At 38.7% G+C, this 26001-nt stretch overlaps 1 protein-coding gene across 10 annotated transcripts in view; it reads right to left on the bottom strand.

The window, feature by feature from the left end:
• Positions 1–879: 879 nt before the first annotated feature.
• LPXN (leupaxin) overlaps positions 880–26001 on the bottom strand; it is a 43853-nt gene continuing 18731 nt past the window's right edge. For all 10 annotated transcript variants that reach the window (XM_033413334.2, XM_033413364.2, XM_049713764.1 and 7 more), the window contains 6 exons: positions 21650–21749; positions 17961–18128; positions 16863–17036; positions 16666–16747; positions 2464–2612; positions 880–2139 (listed from right to left, as the gene is read on the bottom strand). In XM_033413334.2, the coding sequence (XP_033269225.1) occupies positions 1870–2139; positions 2464–2612; positions 16666–16747; positions 16863–17036; positions 17961–18128; positions 21650–21749 (943 nt within the window). In that variant the 3' untranslated portion in view covers positions 880–1869. The remainder of the gene's footprint in view (positions 2140–2463; positions 2613–16665; positions 16748–16862; positions 17037–17960; positions 18129–21649; positions 21750–26001) is intronic.

Genomic DNA, 26001 nt, shown 5'->3' with positions numbered 1-26001 from the left:
GATGTTTAGAGATCGAACATATACTTTGCTTAGTCTGGTTCTCAGCCAGCCCAACAGGACAAAAACCCAGCTGCTGGCTCACTACCTGGGTGACCTCCCACGTAGTTTGGATGCCTTTGGAGTTCCTAACTGTTACTACTTCCTTTTAATTTTCAAAAGCCCCTTATCATCCGTTCCAATAAAGGAGACCAAAATGATACAGCTTAGCAAGAATCATTTAATCCATTTCAGTTCTCCAAGAAATTCTGGGCCCACATTAATAATCTAAAGACACCAACTTCAGCCCTATTTTTAAAAATACCTCCAGTGAAGGAGTTTTCCTCAGTAATTAAAAAAAATTTTTTTTAAATATATTTATTTATTTTTGGCTGCGTTGTTGTCTTCGTTGCTGCGCGGGCTCTCTAGTTGCTGCTAGTGGTGGCAACTCTTTGTTGTGGCGCGCAGGCTTCTCACTGCGGTGGCTTCTCTTGTTGCAGAGCAAGGCTCTAGGCGCGTGGGCTTCAGTAGTTGTGGCTCATGGGCTCGGTAGTTGTGGATCGCGGGCTCTAGAGAGCAGGCTCAGTAGCTGTGGCACACAGGCTTAGTTGCTCCGCAGCATGTGGGATCTTCCTGGACCAGGGCTCGAACCCGTGTCCCCTGCATCGGCAGGCGGACTCTCAACCACTGCGCCACCAGGGAAGCCCTGTACAATTTTACTTATAATATTTTTCAGAGGAAAAAATAATTAAGTGGAGATTTTTTTTAGGTGGGCCTGGGATTTCCTAATTCTAACTGGAAAATGGTGAAATGAGGTTTTATAGCATCTTTCTTCAGAGATGCTCTAAGAACAGCCATCTTGTTTGTCTTTATGAGACAAATATGAATTAAGGAAGATGCATGTTTCATTTTTTCAAACAGCTTTATTGAGATATAATTGATATACAAGAAAATTGGACAAATAGATACAAATTTATAAGTTTGGAGATATGCATACATATGCAAATATGAATTTGGAATTGCCTAGTGGAAATCACTTTTTCCATAGGTAAACAAAGTGATGAAAAACTTTTAAGAAGCTTTGCCATCTTTTAATCAATCACCAAAGTGCAAAAAATAAAATAAAGTGAATGTTATGAGCCCAAATTAAGAGAAAAGTTAGTGACTAGGAGTCCCCCCTTTTAATTTCTTTTGATTTAAACGAAGTGTCCATTGTATGGAAGTAAACAAGAGGTATGATACAAATTTAATTGCACATTGTGCCTAGTATATAACATGGGAAGCAGAAAGTTTATTTACCAAAGTAATATGACATTGAGTCATTAAAACCACAAGCTACTTTATTTATCAATGATGTCAGTATTCAAAGTTGTCCAGTTAAAAATCTACTTTCTCTTGAAAAAGAAATACACTGAAAGGAAATGCAAGGAGCTTAAGAGTGATATCATGATTCCCAACAGCAAGAATAAAGTCTGCAGCAGTGATTGTGAGAAAGTGAGTCACAGGGAAATGTGGGCAGCTTAAAAGACCCAGTTACGAGGGCCAGAAAAGAGAATATCTGAGTAGAGTCATCATAGGGGTGAAAATGGAGAAATGTGAGTAAACCAGTGTGGAATGAATGTGTGCATGTGGAAAATACATCTGCAGAGGCACTAGACAGCTGGTCCCAGATCTAAATTCAAGTACCTGATTAAAAAAAAAAAGTAAGACTTTAAATCAAAACTTAATACCACAAGCCTAGTCATGTAACATCTAGACGTTCCCTTATTTGTTCATCATCTTTGCTTTCTCTGTAAGCCTATTGAGCAGAAGGTCAGTAAGTACAAATGTACTCTTTCCTCTCTTGGTTTAAATTTTATAGCAAATCAGAAGAGGGTGTAGGTATAGCTGAGATTACAGTGGGAAGAGCTTATTGAAGCAGGGTTGACAGTAGGTCTTGTCATTCTGCTCTCTGAAGATCCCCTTCGACAGCTGCGTCAGGCAGAAAGCACATACAAAGTGCTCAGGATGGAACTTGTAGCCCATGGCACTGATGCAGCGACCAGCGATGGGCTGCCCACACCCGTGGCAAAGGGTTCCTCGGCGGTGATGGTAGTGGAGTTCACAGAAGGGACGTCCATCCAGTTCAAAGAAGGAGCCAGTAGAAAAACTGCTAAAGCAGTCCTGGGTGGGGTGGTGGAGAGAAGAAAAAGAAAAGGGAGGCAGATGTCAAGCAGTAAAAGCATCAGCAAAACTTCAGCCTTGAAATCCCTGCCAGTTTCCTGCCAGTGCGGGACTTCACTCGGGTTCTTGACAAATAGAGGCTAGAATATTGCCCATCGGCAAGACAGACAAGCAAATGCCCACAATGGAGGCTGTGTTTTGTGTTTCTTTTAAGAAGGCCCCTGTCAAGTTCTCATCCCGAGCTGTGAACCCTCTTACCAGCTGCCTCTCAGAAAGAAGAACCCTGACTTTCCCTAAATCCAAGAGATAAGTGAGTATACAGACCCCACAGACAAAGCACTCTGGGTGCCAGACAGTGTCCATGGCTGAAAGGTAGTTTTCCAGCACTGGGCGGTTGCAGCCACCACACTTGGGTGAGAACATGGCTAAGAAATCCTTCCTGCAATACGGCTTCTTGTCCTTCTCATGAAAGCCTGGAGAGAGAAAAATCAAGGGTTCACTACTGCACTGTGGGAGCTTAAACCAAGTTAGCGACTGAGAAGAGGCCAATAATTTAAACTCTCCCAAACTCAGGGTCTTCATATTCAAAATGGTGCTAATAGATATCTACCCAAAAGGGCTCTTAGAAGAAATATATGAGATAATGCAGGTAAAGGGTTTCCGTATTGTGCCTGGTTCATACTAAGCATTTAATAAGCATTAAGGTCTATTCCTCCTCAGTGCCTTTGTACTGAGTATTCCCTCAGCCTGTACAGTTCTGCTCCAGGCCTTGATATGGCTAGCTTCGCCTTGTGTTTCAGAAATCAGCTCAAATATCATCTTATCAGAGAGGCATCTCTTTAGCCTGTATCTACACTTCATCTTTTTTATTGTCTTTATAACATTTTCCATTATATGAAATTTTGTGGTCTGTCGTACATCAATGGAACATTTGCTCTGAAAGAAACTAGATATTGTTGCTCTGGTCACATTATATCCCTAGTGCTTAATATTTAAAAAATAAAGTACTATTAAGTAATAATTTCCAAATCGATGCAAGATCTAAATATAATAATGAAAACCCTACAAATACTTGAATTAAATATGGATAGGTTCCTCTTTAATTGAGGAATGAGAAAATTGTAATAAAAACGGCTCACATTTCAAAAGCAAGTTAGAGACTAATAAATTTAGCTACATTAAAAATACATATGAATGACTTATGCATGATGAAAAGATATCATAAGCAAAGACAAAGACAAAGGACAAACTGAGGAAAATATCTGATAATTATATCTCAGAAAAATATAGCTAATACAAGAGTTCCTAACTGGATTCATGATTTAAAGTATTTTTTTATAAAATTTTTAAAAAATATAAAATAAAATAGAAAAAAATCAATCCCTAAAAATTAAATCAAGTTTAAGCAAATTAATTTAACTGTATATCAAATTGATGATATGACTAAAGAAAGGCAATGATTCATTCATGTGGCTTTAAAACACAGTATTTTGACTGTATAGTCACACTGGATCTATCCTAAAGACAAAAAGAGCTACAAAGAAATTTTAAGCTTTTTTCAATAATCTTGTTTTTGCAACATTTATATTGATTTCTTTAAAATAATATGGGTAGATTTATAAGAAAGCAAATAATCAGTTATAGTAATTTGGTAACACCCTTGCTAGGCAAGGTTTTCAGTGTGAAAAAAAGATACAAGCATAATATAAAACAATTTCAGTAAAGGAAAAAACCTGTAATCTTATATTAGAAATATCAGTATAGAGATAGTCTCATCCACCAGAGGGCAGACAGCAGAAGCAAGAAGAACTACAATCCTAGAGCCTGTGGAACAAAAACCACGTTCACAGAAAAACAGACAAGATGAAAAGGCAGAGGGCTATGTACCAGATGAAGGAACAGGATAAAACCCCAGAAAAACAACTAAATGAAATGGAGATAGGCAATCTTCCAGAAAAAGAATTCAGAAAATGATAGTGAAGATGATCCAGGACCTCGGAAAAAGAATGGAGGCAAAGATCGAGAAGATGCAAGAAATGTTTAACAAAGATCTAGAAGAATTAAAGAACAAACAAACAGAGATGAACAATATGATAACTGAAATGAAAACTACATTAGAAGGAATCAATAGCAGAATAACTGAGGCAGAAGAACGGATAAGTGACCTGGAAAACAGAATGGTGGAATTCACTGCTGTGGAACAGAAAAAAGAATGAAAAGAAATGAAGACAGCCTAAGAGACCTCTGGGACAACATTAAATGCAACAATATTCGCATTATAGGGGTCCCAGAAGGAGAAGAGAGAAAGGATCCGAGAAAATATTTGAAGAGACTATAGTCGAAAACTTCCCTAATATGGGAAAGGAAATAGCCACCCAAGTCCAGGAAGAACAGCGAGTCCCATATAGGATAAACCCAAGGAGAAACATGCCAAGACACATAGTAATCAAATTGGCAAAAATTAAACACAAAGAAAAATTATTGAAAAGGAAAAGGAAAAAGGGAAAAAAGGACAAATAACATACAAGGGAACTCCCATAAGGTTAACAGCTGACTTCTCAGCAGAAACTCTACAAGCCAGAAGGGAGTGGTATGATATACTTAAAGTGATGAAAGGGAAGAACCTACAACCAAGATTACTCTAGCCGGCAAGGATCTCATTCAGATTCAATGGAGAAATCAAAAGCTTTACAGACAAGTAAAAGCTAAGAGAATTCAGCACCACCAAACCAGCTCTACAACAAATACTAAAGGAACTTCTCTAAGTGGGAAACACAAGAGAAGAAAAGGACATACGAAAACAAAACCCAAACAATTAAGAAAATGGTGATAGGAACATACATATTGATAATTACCTTAAACGTGAATGGATTAAATGCTCCAACCAAAAGATACAGGCTCGCTGAATGGATACAAAAGCAAGACCCATATATATGCTGTCTACAAGAGACCCACTTCAGACCTAGGGACACATACAGACTGAAAGTGACGGGATGGAAAAAGATATTCCATGCAAATGGAAATCAAAAGAAAGATGGCATAGCAATACTCATATCAGATAAAATAGACTTTAAAATGAAGAATGCTAAAAGAGACAAGGACACTACATATTGATCAAGGGATCAATCCAAGTAGAAGACATATCAGTTATAAATATATATGCACCCAACATAGGAGCACCTCAATACATAAGGCAACTGCTAACAGCAATAAAAGAGGAAATTGACAGTTAACACAATAATAGTGGGGGACTTTAACACCTCACTTACACCAATGGACAGACCATCCAGATAGAATAATAAGGAGACAAAAGCTTTAAATGACACAATAGACCAGATAGATTTAATTGATATTTATAGGACATTCCATCCAAAAACAGTAGGTTACACTTTCTTCTCAAGGGCGCACAGAACATTCTCCAAGATAGATCACTTCTTGGGTCACAAATCAAGGCTCAGTAAATTTAAGAAAACTGAAATCATATCAAGCATCTTTTCTGACCACAATGCTATGAGATTAGAAATCAATTATAGGGAAAAAAACGTAAAAAACACAAACACATTGAGGCTAAACAATACGTTACTAAATAACCAAGAGATCACTGAAGAAATCAAAGAGGAAATCAAAAAATACCTAGAGACAAATGACAATGAAAACATGACGATCCAAAACCTATGGGATGCAGCAAAAGCAGTTCTAAGAGGGAAGTTTATAGCTATACAAGCCTACCTCAAGAAACAAGAAAAATGTCAAATGAACAATCTAATGTTATATCTAAAGGAACTAGAGAAAGAAGAACAAACAAAACCCAAAGTTAGCAGTAGGAAAGAAATCATAAAGATCAGAGCAGAAATAAATGAAATAGAAACAAAGAAAACAATAGCAAAGATCAATGAAACTAAAAGGTGGTTCTTTGAGAAGATAAACAAAATTGATAAACCATTAGCCAGACTCATCAAGAAAAAGAGGGAGAGGACTCAAATCAATAAAATTAGAAATGAAAAAGGAGAAACTACAACAGACAACGCAGAAATACACCTTAGCATCCTAAGATACTACTAAAAGCAACTCCATGCCAGTAAAGTGTACAACTTGGAAGAAATGGACAAATTCGTAGAAAGGTATAATCTTCCAAGACTGAACCAGGAAGAAATAGAAAATATGAACACACTAATCACAAGTAATGAAACTGACACTGTGATTAAAAATCTTCCAACAAACAAAAGTCCAGGACCAGATGGCTTCACAGGTGAATTCTATCAAACATTTAGAGAAGAGCCATCCTTCTCAAACTCTTCCAAAAAATTGTGGAGGAAGGAACACTCCCAAACTCATTCTATGAGGCCACCATCACCCTGATACCAAAACCAGACAAAGATACTACAAAAAAAGAAAATTACAGACCAATATCACTGATGAATATAGATGCAAAAATCCTCAACAAAATACTAGCAAACAGAATCCAACAACACATTAAAAGGATCATACACCATGATCAAGTGGGATTTATCCCAGGGATGCAAGGATTCTTCAATATATGCAAATCAATCAATGTGATGCACCATATTAACAAACTGAAGAATAAAAACCATATGATCATCTCAATAGATGCAGAAAAAGCTTTTGACAGAATTCAACACCCATTTATGATAAAAACTCCCCAGAAAGTGGGCATAGAGGGAACCTGCTTCAACATAATAAAGGCCATATACAACAAACCCATAGCAAACATCATTCTCAATGGTGAAAAACTGAAAGCATTTCCACTAAGATTGGGCACAAGACAAGGATGTCCATTCTAGCCACTCTTAATTCAACATAGTTTTGGAAGTCCTAGCCACGGCAATCAGAGAAGAAAAAGCAATAAGAGGAATACAAATTGGAAAAGAAGAAGTAAAACTGTCACTGCTTGCCGATGACATAATATAATACATAGACAATCCTAAAGATGCCACCAGAAAACTACTAGAACTAATCAATGAATTTGGTAAGGTTGCAGGATACAAAATTAATGCACAGAAATCTCTGGCATTCCTATACACCAGCAACAAAAAATCAGAATGAGAAATTAAGGAAACACTCCCATTTACCACTGCAACAAAAAGAATAAAATACCTAGGAATAAACCTGCCTAAGGAGGTGAAAGACTTGTACTCAGAAAACTATAAAACACTGATGAAAGAAATCAAAGATGACATAAATAGATGGAGAAATACATCATGCGCTTGGATTGGAAGAATTAAGATTGTGAAAATGGCTATACTACCCAAAGCAATCTACAGATTCAATGCAATCCCTATCAAACTACCAATGGCATTCTTCACAGAATTAGAACAAAAAATTTTACAGTTTGTATGGAAACACAAAAGACCCCAAATAGCCAAAGCAATCTTGAGAAAGAAAAACGGAGTTGGAGGAATCAGCCTCCCCAACTTCAAACTATACCACAAAGCTACAGTAAACAAGACAGAATGGTACTGGCACAAAAACAGAAATATAGATCAATGGTACAGGATAGAATGCCCAGTGATAAACCCACGCACGTATGGGCACCTAATTTATGACAAAGGAGGCAAGAACATAAAATGGAGAAAAGACAGACTCTTCAATAGGTGGTGCTGGGAAAACTGGACAGCTACATGTAAAAGAATGAATGTAGAACACTACCTAGCACCATACACAAAAGTAAACTCCGAATGGATTGAAGACTTAAATGTAAGACCAGACACTATAAAACTCTTAGAGGAAAACATAGGAAAAACACTCTTTGACATAAACCACAGCAAGATCTTTTATGACCCACCTCCTAGAGTAACGGAAATAAAACCAAAAATAAACAAATGGGACTTAACTAAACTTAAAAACTTTTGCACAGCAAAGGAAACCATAAACAAGACAAAAGGACAACCGTCAGAATGGGAGAAAATATTTGCAAATGAAACAACAGACAAAGGATTAATCTCTAAAATATACAAACACCTCATGAAGCTCAATATCAAAAAAAACAAACAATGCAGTTAAAAAGTGGGTGGAAGATCTAAATAGACATTTCACCAAGGAAGACATACATATGGACAAGAGGCACATGAAAAGATGCTCAACATCACTAATTAAAACGACAATGAGATATCACCTCTCACCATTCAGAATAGCCATTATCAAAAAATCTAGAAACAATAAGTGCTGGAAAGGGTGTGGTAAAAAGGGAACCCTCTTGCACTGTTGATGGGAATGTAAATTGATACAACCACTGTGGAAAACAGTATGGAGGTTCCTTAAAAAACTAAAAATAGAAATACCATATGACCCAGCAATCCCACTACTGGGCATATACCCTGAGAAGATCATAATTCAAAAAGACACATGTACCACAATGTTCACTGCAGCTCTATTTACAATAGCCAGGCCATGGAACCGACCTAAATGCCCATCAACAGATGAATGGATAAAGAAGACATGGCACATATACACAATGGAATATTACTCAGCCATGAAAAGAAACGAAATTGAGTTATTTGTAGTGAGGTGGATGGACCTAGAGTCTGTCATACAGAGTGAAGTAAGTCAGAAAGGGAAAAACAAATACTGTATGCTAACACATATATATGGAATCTAAAAAAAAAATGGTACTGATGAACCTAGTTGCAGGGCAGAAATAAAGAGGTAGACATAGATAATGGACTTGAGGACATGGGGTGGGAGGGCGAAGCTGGGGTGATGTGAGAGTAGCATCGACATATATACACTACCTCATTTAAAATAGTTGGTTGCTGGGAAGCAGCAGCATAGCACAGGGAGATCAGTTCAGTGCTTTGCAATGACCTAGAGGGGTGGGATAGGGAGGATGGGAGGGAGGCTCAAGAGGGAGGGGACATGGGGACATGTGTATGCATATGGCTGATTTGCTTTGTTGTGCAACAGACACTAACAGTATTGTGAAGCAATTATACTCCAATAAAGATTAAGAAAAAAAAAGATTTCTTTTAAATATATAAATATCTCAATCCTGGAAATTAATCCGTACAAATAATTCAAGAGAAGAAGATTCTACGTTTAAAGATAGTCATTACAGGACTTCCCTAGTGGTGTAGTAGTTAAGAATCCACCTGCCAATGCAGGGGACATGGGTTTGAGCCCTGGTCCAGGAAGATCCCACATGCCGTGGAGCAACTAAGCCCGTGCGCCACAACTACTGAGCCTGCACTCTAGTGCCCGTGAGCCACAACTACTGAGCTGTGTGCTACATCTACTGAAGCCCATGTGCCTAAAGCCCATGCTCTGCAACAAGAGAAGCCACCGCAACGAGAAGCCAAGCGCACCACAACAGTAGAGTTGTGGTAGCCACAAGAGTAGCCCCTGCTCGCCACAAGTAGAGAAAGCCCGTGTGCAGCAACGAAGAACCAACGCAGCCACAAATAAATAAATAAATAAATTAATTAAAAAAAATAGATAGTCATTACAACACTACTAAGACACCAGAAGTAATCTAACTATACTATTACAAGCACATTTATTGCAGTTGTTTTCAGTATTTGGAACTATAATGCTTCAATGAACATCTTCAGGCATATAATCCATTATAATTTGTTTACATAAAGAAAGCCCTAAGGGAATAACTGATATTATTTAAATTATTATTATAAAATTATGAAACAACATGGAGAAATGCTTAAGTTAAAAAAAAAGGAACTTCAGATGCACTATAACTTTTGTATTCATAAATATTAATAAATGTAGAAAAATATTGGTAGGGCAAATTTTTTGTTGCATTAGGTTAAGAAGGTAATAGATTATAAATGAAATTTTATGCAAAGTCTTCTTATTGTCTTTACATTAAGAAAAAGAAAAATATAATAAACTAATGCATCCTCAAGCACTTATTCAAGTGATGTATTCCCTCTGCTTCAAAAATCACTTCCCAAGATACCCAGATGGTTTGGTTCTTCACTTAACTCAGGAGTCTGCTTAAGAGAACAACTGATCAGATCACCCTATTTCAAACAGAACCCTGTCACTCTCCCCACAACCTCTCCTGACACATAGAGCAAGTTAGTTAATTAGTTAGTTGGCTAGTTTGATTATTGTCTGTCTTTCTCACTAGCATACATGCACCATGAAGGCAGGAACTTTGTTTTTTGTTATTGTCTCCCTAGTACCTAGAATAGTAACTGACACACACGTAGTAGCTGCTCAATAAATATTTAACGAATGAGCAGACATGTGAACAATATTACAATAGCAAAATTGAGACCATCAGCTTCAGAAGAGGGTTGCCCCACTTCAAGATTAACTAGAACATGTATAAACAGGTGAACTTTTCTGGAAGAAACTCTCTTTAGCATTTACAAGGAGAGTCTACCTAAAATGAAGAGGACTATTAGCAATCCCATTTGTGCAGGGAAGTACTTTGTACTGGTTCCAACTGAGGGCTCTCCCTACAGTATTAAATCAAAATTAGATTCTTCACAGCATTCCTCCCATTTTACAAGTGAGAAAAAGGAAGCTCAAAGAAATTACGTATAACCAATGTTAGTGGAAGAGCTGAAATTCAAATCTAGGCCTAACTTCAAAGCCTAACTTGGAATGTCACACCCCTAGCTTAAATGCATTCCGACCTTGACCTCTCTGTGGGAACTGAGAGTATTAGCTGAGCCCAAATATCATAACCCAATAACTTTGTAAATATGAGAGCTCTCTAACTGTGCCCCACCAAAATAGCGTGTAAGCAAAACATGCACTGTGGATTCGAAAGCAGCCCATCCAAGAAACATTATTTCTAGAAATACGCTTTGACGGTAGCAGCCAGACCCCAAACAGGCAATAGGCGTAGCCAGGGTTGGGGCCCAAATCATGTAGCTGCAGTGGTCTGTCATCTGCGGTCACTTCTTGATATGCCTTACCTTGTTCAACTACGCTTTCTTTGAAAAGCAGACAATTTAATAGACTTCTGAGGTCTCTATATCTAAGAATGTAAACTAATAATCTTATAAGCTGTCCTGTATTCTTTTCTACCCCTGACACACAGAAGAGCTCACTTCGCTTTTTCACTTTATTGAAGAATGTCTAGAGTCTGATCAAATACAAAACTGAAAGCAGGCATGGGGGCTCCCTGGTGGCACAGTGGATAAGAATCTGCCTGCCAGGGCAGGGGACGCAGGTTCAATCCCTGGTCCAGGAAGATCCCACATGCCACAGAGCAACTAAGCCCCTGTGCCACAACTATGGAGCCTGCACTCTAGAGCCCATGAGCCACAACTACGGAGCCCGTGTGCCACAACTACTGAAGCCCGCATGCCTAGAGCCTGTGTTCCGCAGCAAGAGTAGCCCCCGCTCACCGCAACTAGAGAAAGCCCGCGCGCAGTAACGAAGACCCAACGCAACCATACATACATACATACATACATAAGTAAATAGAGAAATAAACTGAAAGCAGGCAGTCCTGCTATTTAAGAAAAACAAACCAACACCTACACCATCTTTCTTGCTTTTGTGTGGCACACAAACTCTAACGTGCATCTATCACCTGGAGAGTCTGTCAATATGCTGACTGCTGGGCCCCACCCCACCCAGAGTTTCTGATTCAGTAGGTTTGGGACGGGGCTCGAAAATTTGTATTCTTGACAAGTCCCCAGGGTGACGCTGATGCTTCATAAAGCAAATGGCGTAAAACTGTGCTTGCCTATAAGTAGGCGTTACTTGAGAAAATTATAAGACATTCCGACTGACCTAGGAATGACTCTCACCTAGGCATTTACAGGGTATCTGGTCTCAAGAATGAGACAGCAGAGAAGTAACAGCCTCCGTTTCAACTCAGGTGAGTCTCAGGCGACGAATCAAAAGCAATCAGCCAAACTTGCTGTGATACCCCTGCATTTAGTAATCCAATAAATTGAGGAAGTTTCAGCACTAACTTTCCTGGAGGCTCTCTCTGGGGCCAATTACCTCTGGAGGATGGATGAGAAACACTAACAATTAAAAGTGCCTTAGAGAGAAGAAGGGTGTTGATACTCTGGTGAGGCTCTTAGCCACAGGGGAAATTAGGGAGCACCTGCATGGCCTGGATAATGAACAATGAAAAGGAAAGACATCGGCACTGAGGATGCTAAGGCCCGATGTGCTTAGAAACCTGAACCTTAAAGAGGAATTCTCTGAACTGAAACAAAAATGCAGACGAATTGAATTTCCCAGGAGGCTCAGTAGTTCAGCTGTCATTACAGAAACTTTGTGTGTGACTATGTGACTTGGGGCAAGGCAGGATGCCTTGGACTAATTAATGGACTAACCATATGGCAGGAGACCCATTTACAGAAAACAAAGGATGAAAACAAAAATACAACCCAAGAGGAGCTTCTGATTAGTAAATGGCCTTTTTTGTCACTTGTCTCAATAAGTATGTTTTAAGTGTGGCTTCATATTGTCATGTAAAGTCATAAATGACCAAATCAGCCTTGTCTGGTTAGAAGGGGTCCCAGTCAAAAACAGTAAGAACTAGCTACCTTCATGGTACTTTCTGATCATCTATGAACAGGGTATTCTTCTTTTGTATCTAACTTACATCTCTTCTTGAAATATGTCTGCATCCTGTTATTCTGCTCTCAGGCAACTTCCACATCATAATCATCTGTGAGCAGTGTTCACTTGCTGACTGTTCTACTCAACAAACCCTCAGACTTCTAAGGCTACCAGTGCAATATAAACTGACCATGACTTAGATTAAATCTCAATGAAAAATGCTGCTTAACCAAAGTGCAATCTAAAAATGAAAGACCTAATGATTTGTGAAAAGCACTGAACAAGCTTCAGTGAGCAAGCACATTACTACAAAGCACTCTGACAATGGATTTTACCAGTGCTATCTATCCAGGTCTGTCTTCAAATAAAGTATACCGTGTCGGTGCCAAGAAAGTAAAGAGACAACAACAGCAGAAGAGGGATTGAGTCTCTGTCAAGGGGCAGTTATGATGGTGCAGAACAAAACATGGAACTTGCTGAAATGAGACCTGAATTTAAATTCTAATTCTTTGATTTTCGAGTTGCATGACTTTAAAAAAATCACTTTACCTCCCTGATGCTTAGTGTTTCCATCTATAACTTGGTAAAATGTGGGATAAAATTATTCTCTCAAAGTTTTGGTGGGGATTAAATGAATAATAGTTAGGAATATACAAAATAACCTGCCTGATATTTAGGACCCGACCTCCAGGAGAATGGCACAACACACAGGTTTATCTTCACGCCTTCTTGAAACATCACCACAATAGTTAAAGAATTATTTAAAACAGAAAGGCTCATAGGAAAAAAGAGAAAAGGAAAGGACATGCCACAGATGAGATATCAATAAAATTCTCCAAAATTTAAAGTAGGTATTAGAGTGGCATGTAGCTTGGCAGAAAGAAAAAACAAGCTGAAACCTAAATCTCTGAAGAGGGGAGGTGCCAGTAAAACTCAAGCCATCCTGAGCTCCAAAACATCAAAGGAGCTCAGGAACTGAATGCATAAAATAGTCTTCAAGGCTGAAAACAGGATTGGTTGAAAGTCTGAAGAGCTGTCAGAAAATCAGATCTCTCATCTTACCATAAGATGCAGTGATTATTTCTATAAATTTCAAACCAGAGGGTCTCATTGATCAGGGATACTGGACATCATAAGAAAAGAAGTCATGCTTTCTACTAAAAATTGAGAATTAAATAAAAGTTGGCATGCCGAATGGTGAAAACCCCATCCCCCAATCTCTCTCACTAACTTTTGTAATGTCAGCAAAGGAGAATATCTCTTTGGTGAAATCTATTCAAGATGAAAGACCTAAAATATTACTAGCCAGGGGTCCCGCAGCACAATGGCCAGAGCACCCTACCTGAGTGCCATACAGTTGAGTCCACCAGCCAACACGCTCCGCCTCACCCACAGAGCTGCCAGTTAGCATTTTAGTGTCCCTCTCATTCTTAAATAAAAAATGGGCAACCAGAGGTCAGCAGCATTTGCCAAAGACCACTGTAACAAGACTCCTCACTCACACCTAGGATGCAAAACAGGTAAACAGAAGGGGAAGTTGAGAGAGGGATTTCCTTGGAGAAAACTGTGCTATGAGTGCTCCACCACCACCACCGAGAAGCATGCGGTATGGTTCCGGCTACCCTCAAGTCAAGAGAGGGAACTCCATGGGATCGCTCAGAGAGCTGGGTATGTGTCCCCTGCCATTAGCGGGGTACAGCTGACGGTACTTGGTTCAGCCCAGGTGAGCATCTGGCTGAAGGGGCCTATGGCCGCTGAATAGAGTGACGCGCCTGAAATTAACTGCCGTCCCCACTGACTGCAAGAGAAATATGCAAGTTTCCCATGGTCCATATGTGAAACTATGAGTGAAAGAGTTCATCTGGAACCATCATAATCATTTCTAAGTGATCACCTCGAGGGAACAATGAAAATCCTGCAGAAAAGAGTCTCTGTGGAATGGATCCTCAAAGATCCAGGTACTAAGGGGAGATCGGCCAGCCAAGACATGTAAAGGGCCACCAAGAATTTGTAATTGGATCCGGACTGAATCCACAAAAACATCCAAGTAAAAAGAGAAAGTCAGAGTTAAGTATCTGCCAGGCCTGGAGAGCACAAAGCAAATTAGACAAGTTAGAACTTTCCTGCCCTCCAGTCTCACCTCTTCCACCCCTGTTTCAACCCTGGAGGGGTCAGCTATCAAGATTAGCAATGGGTATGAGAGTGGAAGCAAGAAAGGACCAATGAAAGGCCACAACCCCCTTCCCTGGCCTCCTGCAGCTTAAAGGCCCCACCAGGGGAGAGAGTAGCTGTCACTTTAAAGTTGGAAAGCTCTAGCTCTCACACAGACTGAATTACCTAAGGACTTAGATTTGTGTTTTGTGTCTTAAATTGATTTTCTATTTAGAAGAGTTTATTAAGAACAATAAAAAAAGACATGGGACTGCCCAAATCTTTATTTAGAAGAAAACTTTTCCCAGTGAGTTAATTCTAAAAGGACAGAAACAGAAAAAATAAAGAAGCTTTCTGATTCCATGCATGAATCATATTTGTTCAAAAGAAACATGAAAAGAAGTCAGAAAAAAATCAAGAAAATTCAGAAAACAGAAGGAAAAAAAGCTTGCAAAAGGGGAAAAACAGGTCACATAGAAAGGATCAGGAACAAGAACAAAATTTTAAGAAAAAACTTCTCAACCATGGAAGCTGGAAGACAGTGAAGCAATGTCTTCAGAATGATGAAGGGCAATAGTTTCCACCTAGAATTCTATGTCAGGGCAACTTAAGGTAGACAAAATATTCTCAGATATTCAAGTTATTTCAAAACTTTTACCTCCTATTCATTCTTTCTCAGAAGCTACTGGAGGTGTGCTCCACCAAAATAAAGGCAATAACATGTATTGAAAGATAGAGGGAAATAGTAAAAATAATTCCCAAGATAGCGGCCCAGAATAACGGCTTCTCAACAGGCCTGAGGAGAAACCGTTTTAGGCAGGAGCAGAAGGGTCAAAGCCTCCTGGACAGATGTCTCCAAGAAGAGACATCTTCATGGAACTGACATATTACCAGATGTGGCTGGCCCTTTTGAGAAGGGTTTCACAGCTCTGTCAGATAAATTACTGATAAGTACAATGAAAATTAAGCTAATGAAAAAGGGGTCCAAATATTAACTTCAGGAAAAGAACAAGTGTAAATGAAAAGGACACCATGATAATGATAATCATCATCGTTACCAGCCTCCATGTGCCAGGCATTGTTGTAAACGCTATACTGATACTGTCTCTTAAAATTTTCATAATGACCCTAGAAGGTAAGCATTATTATTATTATTATTATTATTATTATTAGGCCCATTTTACTCATGAGGAAAGTGAGGTACAAAGAGGTTAAACGACTTGAACAACATCACATAGCTGATAAATACCACAGCCCAGATTTGAACCAGACAGTCTAACCCCAAAATCCATGCTCTACTATATCAGTTTGTTACGTGGCTCAGCTGTGAGCAATATTTATGTGACTGTCAACATATACACACTGAATACTGATCTGACCTATAATTATGACCTAATTTTAACTGAGAGAATGGGGGAGGAATTATGTTGGGGGTAGGTGGGGTAGTAATAAAATTTCTAAATCCTCATCTCTCCTGGTAGAAAGTTAATACATAATGGTTAAAACTAGGGGGAAAAAAATCAGTATATAGTAATATATTATTTAAAACATACAAATAAATAATAGAAGAAGCTAAAAAATTTACAGAGGAGAACTGGATTTGGCAGTGGAAAAAGGAAAAGCAAGGGACTGTTCTTTTTAATATTACTCTTGAAGTAAGATTTGCATTTTTAAACTATGCATTTGTATTTCTTTGATTTAAAAAGTCAATTTAAACAAAATTCATCAATGTTGGAAAAAGGTAGGGAGGGATGGCATTTGGTACTGAAATGGGCACTTGGATGGTAGAGGCAAGAACCAGGACTGACAAAGCAGATCAGGGAAAAGCTCTGCTGGTCTTCTTGTAACCACCCTGGGTCATACCTTCTTCACCAAACACCTCTCCACAGTGAGCGCAGAAGAAGTGCTCTGGGTGCCAGGTTTGGTTCATGGCCGTCAGCACTTTCTGGAAAAGAAACACACCGGACAGATTAAAATGCTACGGAGCTGTAAAACATGACCCCAGCTCTAAGTGAGGAGTAAAGGATACATGAAAGCAGGGGGAAGGGCGATTTACTTACATCCAGGATGGGAGCAGCACAGTAAGCACAGCGTGGAGAAAAAAGGTGGTGGTAGTCCTTGGGGCAGTAGGCCAAGCCATTCCGCTCAAAGAAGGGACTGGAGCCAATTTCCTTTTTGCAGTGAGCGCAGACGAAGTGCTCCGGATGCCATGCTTGCCCTAGAGCATGGATCACCTGGAGAACAAAACAAAGCCTGGCAAGCGGGGGCCCAGTTGGGGGCTCTAGGGTCCACAGGGGGCACGACTCTGGAGGGCGCTCTTCCAACAGTATTCCATGTAAACGACTCCCCCTGGAGTTACACAACACTGAGGCCTAGACCTAGGTTCTACCCATGTGGTCTCTTGTCCGTACTTTATGGATAGTAAAACAGTGCCCAACTTTCCTGAGTGATCACACTGAGAAAAGCCTATAAACGATCATTTCCACTATACTGCCCCAGAGGATGGGAGAAACAAAATGGAGCATAGTAGGGATGGACAAGAGATAACTAACTATATCTTGGCATGGAAGGGATCCCTGGAAGAGGAGAAGGCCAATGACAGTTTTTATTCCTCTGATCTGAACACCTCATCTCACACCCCACGCAAAATCAGGTCTCAAAGCCCTTTATAATGGTTTTGGTGAAGGATGATGCCCGAGCAGGAGTTTGTGGCCATGATACGGAGCCGAGTGCAGCTAAAAATCGAAATCAATTGATTTACACCCAGAATGTCTGAACAGAGGGAGCAGTGAGAAAGTTCCTCTGGGTGAAGGCAGTACAAGAAAATGGTTAAGAGCTCAAACTCAGGAGCCAGACTCTCCTGGGTTTGGATCTTACCTCTACCTCCTACTAGACCTTGGACATGTCAGTTAATGACCCTGAGTCCTCGGGTTCCTCATCTTTATAAAGGGCTTGTGACCCCTGAAGGGCTAATGTGACCATTAAATAAAGGAATACTTGTAAAGTGCTTTGTTCAGTGCCCGGAGCACTGTAAGGGATCAGTAACTATTACTAAACTGTCTTAGAACATAAGGAGAAAGAGCAATCCTTAGTGGGATGGAGACAGACATACACACTGACATAGACGGCTGTAGGATCAACGTCTTGGCCTATCCCACCTTTCCAGCAATCGGTTTCCAGCAGGAAACACAATGGCCCTTGGGCACTGTCGCAATTCCAAGGTCCTGCAGTTCCTGCTCCAAGCCCCCCAGCATTGAGTCCAGGGAGGCCTTGTGATCCTGCTTGTCTGGTAACTGTTTCTTGCTTGTATCTGCTTTCACTGTAACCTGTATCACGAAGAGAACCATAAAGAGAATCATCCTCACTGGCATCTTCTGCATGATCCCTTAGTCTTTCGCTAACCTTCCTCCAAGGCACTGGGAGAATCTAACATTGTAACACCAATAAAAATGCTTTCATTTCCTTTTCATTCTAAGTTCCTCAGGGCAAATGAAATCTGACTAATCTTCCTCTGTTTGCAAATCTTTTCTGGCAATAGGATATTGAATATATGAAGATGATACTTTATCTCAAATGATGACTACAAGTCAACAATTAACCTTATCTTCTTTTTATTCATTTATTTTGCAATATTTATTGGGCACCTGGTTTGTGCCAGTCACTGCTCTAGGCTCTTGGTATAGAACAATGTACAAGACCAACCAAGTGTCTGCCGTCATGCAGTTTACATTCTCTGGGTAATAGACAATAAGCAATTAAAGAAATAAATATATGATGTATATCTCAGGTGGAGATAAGATATAAGTTATATATTGAGACAAATGAGAGAGGGTGGAATGGAGAGGAAAAACTGATTTAGATGAGGGTGATCAGAGAAGGCTCTCTAAGGAGGTGATATCTGAGCAGATATTTGAGCGATGCACTGACATCTAGAAATATTGATATTTGTGGGAAAAGCATTCCAGAGGGAAGGAAGGCCCAGAGGAAGGAGACAGTCTGACACATAAAAAGAAAAGTAAAAAACGTCAGTAGGGCTGACCTAGTAGGGCTAGAGGGAGTGAGTCAGGAAAAAATGATGGAAAAAGAGGCAAAGACCACATAGGGCCCTCAGGATAAAAGCTGCAGTTTTATTCCAAGGGTGATGGAACCATTTTGTTTCAAGCATGAGAGTGAAAGAATCTGATTTACAAGATCCTTGTGGTAGCCGAGTGAGGAATTAGGTGTGGGCAAGCCAGAGTGGAATTAGACGCACTAGTTAGGCAGGAGACCATTATAACAACTCAAACTAGAAACGACTTGGACCAGTGTCAGTGGAGAAGGCAGTGAGAAGTTGTCAGATAAGACTTGCTGATGGATTGGATTTATTAAAGCAAAACTCCAGAACAGTTATTATAAAACGTTCAAAGGAAAAACCTAAAATTACAAAACAGAACAAATTACAAATTGCCCAACTTATCCTTCGTCAACTCTTGTCCTGAGATTCCATCTCTCTCAACTCCTTTCCAACTGGGCTACTGCAACCATCTATCTAATACTTCCTGATCAGAGAACTACAATGATTCTCCATTGCTTCCAGCATGGAATTTTTTTTTTTTTTTTTTTTTTTTTTTTTTGCGGTATGCGGGCCTCTCACTGTTGTGGCCTCTCCCGTTGCGGAGCACAGGCTCCGGATGCGCAGGCTCAGCAGCCATGGCTCACGGGCCCAGCCGCTCCCCGGCACGTGGGGTCTTCCCGGACCGGGGCACGAACCCGCATCCCCCGTATCGGCAGGCGGACTCTCAACCACCGTGCCACCAGGGAAGCCCCTCCAGCATGGAATTTGCAGCATCGGATGGACATTCAAAGTCTCCCATCCACTGCCCTCGCTTTACCTTTCCAATCTCATCTTTTATTCCTCAGTAAAAAGCCTCCATTGTTTAAAGTCAGCCAGGTTCCCTGCAGTCTCCTGAATGTGATGTTACTGTCTGCCTTCACGCCTCTACTTATCCACTTTTTACTGCCTGGAATAACCTCACATTATCTCACTAATCCAAAATGCTCATTTCCCTTCAAGAATCTTATCAGATGACACATTTCCTTCCTCCTCTCTTATATAATGTTAGTTAATGCTGAAGAGAGTAGTGTTCAAAAGGTTAACATGGAAAAGGCCTGAAAGTACCTAAGTAAAAACACAATAATGTATCTATAGCTACACATCGTACATTTACATCTATAGCTATTTGCTGGTATATTCCAGAATACTTTTGAAAGGGTATGTAAAAAGTAGAAAGATTTTTTTTCTAGTATTTTCAGATATACAGTGCAATGAGGAATGCACCCAGCTTTACTGCAGACATTAAAGAAACCTTGTTTCTGATATTCATTCATTTGTCCCTCTAATAAGTATGCATTATTCATAATGTATCAGGAACAGTGCTGGGCATTGGAAGTCCAAAGGTGAGCCACAGAGATAAGCTTCCTGCCCTTCCAATCACACACATTTTTATACACTGCCCTGAAATTATTTCATAGTCATTTCATGGGTGCATATCATATCCCCCAACCAATTCAGAATGGATGGATTCTCTACCTTAAGAATTCTAGCTCAATATTTTGTAATAACCTAAATGGGAAAAGAATTTGAAAAGGAATATATACCTGTATATGTATAAGTGAATCACTTTGTTGTACACCTGAAACTAACACAACACTGTTAATCAACTATACTCCAACATAAAATAGTTTTAAAAAAGAATGAATTCTAGATGATAATTCCCTTAATAAATTCTTAGGTCCATTTATGTCAGTTCCATTCCCTGCCAGGTCAGTGAGCTTGCCACCCATGCTCTGGAGACTAGAACAAGGGGGCAGATTTTATCTCAGTATGAGTTTAGGACTCATCCTTCCTACTGTCAAAGCCACACTTTGCTCTCCCTTGCCCTGACCCAGCTTTCCCACGGGTCTCCTCCATCCCACTCAGGGGGTTCTCTTTAACAGCCCTGCCACACTTTATCCAGCTTTAGTGGCAAACGATCTTTCTTTTATTCTATAGGTGTCACAGAGTTTTATGCCTCATTTTATCAAGCACACTCCAAGCCCCTTGAGATCAGAACCCATATCACAGTATCTTTTGTCCAGATAATACACCTTAAAAAAACTGATACAGGGCTGCCCTGGTGGTGCAGAGGTTGAGAGTCCGCCTGCCGATGCAGGGGACACGGGTTCGTGCCCCGGTCCGGGAAGATCCCACATGCCGCGCAGCGGCTGGGCCCGTGAGCCATGGCCGCTGAGCCTGCGCGTCCGGAGCCTGTGCTCCGCAACAGGAGAGGCCACAACAGTGAGAGGCCCGCGTACCGCAAAAAAAAAAAAAAAACCGGATACAAATGAACTTATATACAAAACAGAAATGGACCCACAGACATAAAAAGCAAACTTATGGATACCAAAGGGGTAAAGGGGTAAAGGGGGGTAAATTAGGAGTTTGGGATTAACATATACACACTACTATATATAAAACAGATAACCAACAAGGACCTGCTGGATAGCACAGGGAACTATACTCAATATTTTGTAATAACCTATAAGGGAAAAGAATCAGTTATATACACACACACACACACACACACACACACACACACACACACACAACTGAATCACTTTGCTGTACCCCTGAAACTAATACAACATATTGTAAATCAAGTATACTTCAGTTTAAAAAAAATACATAGTACAAATTTGAGTTCATCCATTGAATTAAATTTAGTATGGCAAAATAAATAATGACTTAGGAGAGTTTCTCAAGGGGGAATGCAGAGCTGAGTTCACAGAGATAAGACCCTGAAGGCTGTATCGCAGGGACTGTGCTCACCTGGGTCTGCATTTCACACAGGTGGGCCATCAGCTCCTCCAACTGCACAGCTGCTGAGGTTTTAGGAGGTGGTGGTGATTCCTTTGGCTCCTGGACCTCACTATAGGGAGAAAACAAAAAATCATACCAACACATCAAACTCAAATAAATGTTAGGCCATGTATAAAATACCAGAAAATGCAGTTTTAACTATTAACCCCTTAGATATGACTAAAACTAGAGACAGAGACTATTTTTCAAAACTAGGTACTAAACATCTGAACAAGGTCTCCCTGCCTTTGTCTCCATGTCTCCCTCTGGTCTCAAAAACTGCCTATTGTTCTCAAGTGCATGAAGAAAAATGCCGGACCTATAGCTGGGTGGCCATTCTCCCCCAACGACCAGGAAAAAAGCAGCCTCTGAAAAGAGTTTGAAGACCACGGTCCAATGTGTATATTTTATTTTAACAGCATTCTTTTTAAAATTATAGGGCTTCCCTGGTGGCACAATGGTTGAGAGTCCACCTGCCGATGCAGGGGACGTGGGTTCGTGCCCTGGTCCGGGAAGATCCCACATGCCGCAGAGCGGCTGGGCCCGTGAGCCATGGCCGCTGAGCCTGCGTGTCTGGAGCCTGTGCTCTGCAGCAGGAGAGGCCACAACAGTGAGAGGCCCGTGTACTGCAAAAAATAATAATAAAATAAAATAAAATAAAATTATAAAGTATATCTTCTTTCAGTTACTGTCAAGTGAAAGACAAAAAATAAATATATAATATACATACTATATATTTATATGTTTAATATATATTTATATAACATATAATAACATTTATATAATATATAAAATACATAAAAATAAATAGATACAGAGAAGACATTGGTCCATGGGCCCCAGAAACAGTAAACAGATTTTTATTCAAATACCTGCATAATCATTAGTAAAATGAACCACATGTAAGGACACAAAATAGAGTCTAATAAATTCTAAGAAGTAAATCATACAGACCATATTCTATCTACTTAAGTAAAAATAAAGTAATTCTAAGTAATTCTTGGGAGAAAGAAAAAATTAACAATTTTCAAACTATTTAGAAATAGCTATAAAATCACACATGCTCTTCAGAGTTGAAAGCAAAATGTTATTGAAAGCAAAAATATAAATAGACTTAGGTGCAATATTGAAAAATAAAAAAGACCAGAAGCAAATGAAACATCCAACCCAAGACTCGCAAAAAATAAAAAATAAAATAATAATTAAACAGAAGGAATAAAAGCATAAATCAATTAAACAGAAAACAAGCCAAAAAAACTAACAGCTTTTTGGGAGCGTTGTATAAATTACCAAGTACATAATAAAATATGGAAAAATCACCCAATAGGTTCAATGATTATCTCAGAAACTTGGTACTAAAACCAAAGACAGAATGGTGTACGTGTGTGTGTGTGTGGTAGTGTGCACACCAGTCATCCAAGAATGGTTCAACATTACAAAAAGGATTATTATAATTCACTATACTAACAGAGAAAGAGAAAATCTTTATAAACACATTGAGACGTACTGAAAAGCAATTGAAAACAAATTTAACCACCATTCCTGTTGCTGAAGATCGAGGAGAAGAAGAAAAATTCCATAACCTGACAAAATATGTCTATAAAAATCTATAACAAGCCTCATATTTAATAGTCAAATACTAAACACATTTCTAATTAAGGGAAGAGGAGGACAAGGCTCCTACTGTCATTGCTAGTCTCCAATATTATTCCAGAGTGCATTAGCAAATGCATTTAAAAGTAAAAATAAGAGTTTTATATATTTTAAAGAAAAATGTAAAGCACTCTCACTCTTTTTAAATATATAATAATATTCCTAGAAAATGAGAGATAAATGATATAACAACTATTATAATGAATTTTTAAAAATCAGGATGGCTACAAGATACAAGAATAAAATGAAATAATTAGTGTCTTTCCTATAGACCAGGGGTAACTGATTTGAAAATCCAATGAGGAGAAAAATGTGTTCACAATACTAAGAAAAAAATATATCAAGTATTAAAGAATAAATCTAACAAGAAATGTGTAAGATTTCTATGAAGAAAAATCACTAAAAAGAAGACCTACCTAAATAAAGATGCATAATATGATGTCAGTTTCTCCCAATTAAACTATAAATTCAATGTAATCCATACAAAAATTATAACCAAATTATTCAAGTTCATAGGCTGATGCTAAAATTCAATACAAGCGAGAACACTCAAGGCAATTTTGAAGGAAAAAAAAACCAAACAAACAGGGATGACTTGTCCCAGTAGATGCGGTATCCTATAGAGTGATAATAATTTAATTTGTGTGATGTTGGTAAAGAAACAGACAAGTAGATCAAAAGTAGGGTAGACTAGAAAACCCAGAAACAGACTCTGGTACCTATGAGCACTTTGCATATGGTAAACATGGCATTTCAAATAATCAGAAACAGACTATTAGAATCAAGGTACATGATAACCTATTTGGAACACAATAAATTTAGATCCCTAACACACTGTACACACAAATGTGTTTTTAATGAATTCAAGATATAAATGTTTAAACAAAAATACTAGAAGAAAATGGAGGATTTTTTAATAATTTGGAGTGATAAAGACTTTCCTAAGAAAGGCATAAAACTGAAGTGATGTCAAAAAAGAAAACATATTGATAAAGATAGTATTAAAAAATTTAACATGAATAAATATTTAAAACATAAACAATATTCAAATATTTAAAAGTTGATTAATCAATAGTAAAAATATAACCCAAGAGAAACCTGAGCTAAGGATTTTTTAAAAAGTAAGTTTCAGAAAAAGAAATTTGAATGTTTACTACATAAAAATATACTCAATCTCAATCTTTAATATGGAAATTAAATGGTGAGATACCATTTTTTCCCCATGAATCAAAGTTTTGAAAGATTGACAATATGCAGTGTTGGCAAAAGTCAGGGTTATATCTACACAGATATATTTACATATATTATAGGTAGCTACATAAATTATAAAACCCTTTGCAAGGCAGCATCTATCAATATTTCAAATGCATATACCCTTGGATGCAGCAATTTCACTTCTAAGACTCTATCCTACAGAAAAATTGGACATATCTATAAAGATATAAGTACGAGAACATTCCTTAAAACACAAAAACAGAATAGTTTTTATGAGCAAATTGAAACTAAACTAAATGAAAATACAGTCAAATAAATTATGGTCCACCCATGCTATAGAATAACCCTGCAGGTGCTAAAAAGAATGCCGACATAGAATTTTATGAACAAAGGAAGACTTCTAATTTATATTGTTAACTTAAAAAAGCAAGGCCCAGAACAGTATGAAAAATATCCTTCCATTTATGTAATTTTAAAAGCACAGATACATAAGTATGAATATGCATACACAAAGGTCTGTAAGAAGACATACCTACCGGCACAGTTACCTAAGGAGCTGGTAATTAGGTGGTGGGAGGAAAGACTCTACTGGAGGTGGTCTCACATCTTACCCTGTATATCTCACATTTCTTTGACTATTTTTTTTTTGGTGGTGCCAGTGTGGCTTGCGGGATCTTAGTTCCCCAACCAGGGATTGAACGCGGGCCCAGCAGTGAAAGCACAGAGTCCTAATCACTGGACCACCAGGGAAGTCCCTTCTTTGACTTTTTTTAAAGACTATTTTTTAGGGCAGTTTTAGGTTTACAGCAATATTAAGCAGAAGATACCTCTCTGACTTTTTATATATGTGAGTTTATAAAATAATTGTGTACATGAAGTTGTATTTTCAAAACAAAGGTCCTCTATACTAGAAAAGAAACAATGATGAAAACAGGTGAGGCGGTAGGGGTGGCAGATGGGGCATCAGCAGTACAATTCTCACGTGTATCTTAGTTATACACACATGCACACATTCATAAATAACGATTCCATAAACAACCTTCCATATACTACATTAATACAGTTACACTGTTGTGAGTCCTACTAAAATTATTTTTAAATATAAAATTAATATGTTAAATGTAGAACATTTTAAAACTGCAGAGGAATACAAAGAAAAAACTAAACCACACATAATCTTCCTTTTGAGAGGCAGTTAATTCTCTAGACATGCTGGCTTATACTTTTTTATTTTATTTTATTTATTTATTTATTTATTTATTTTTCATTTTAACATCTTTATTGGAGTATAATTGCTTTACAATGGTATGTTAGTTTCAGCTTCACAACAAAATGAATCAGTTATATATATACATATGTTCCCATATCTCTTCCCGCTTGCATCTCCCTCCCTCCCACCCTCCCTATCCCACCCCTCCAGGCGGTCACAAAGCACCAAGCTGATCTCCCTGTGC

This window comes from Orcinus orca, chromosome 8 (genome assembly GCF_937001465.1).
Source record: "Orcinus orca chromosome 8, mOrcOrc1.1, whole genome shotgun sequence".
Classification (NCBI taxonomy): domain Eukaryota; kingdom Metazoa; phylum Chordata; class Mammalia; order Artiodactyla; family Delphinidae; genus Orcinus; species Orcinus orca.
This window is presented reverse-complemented; position numbering and strand designations above follow the sequence as displayed.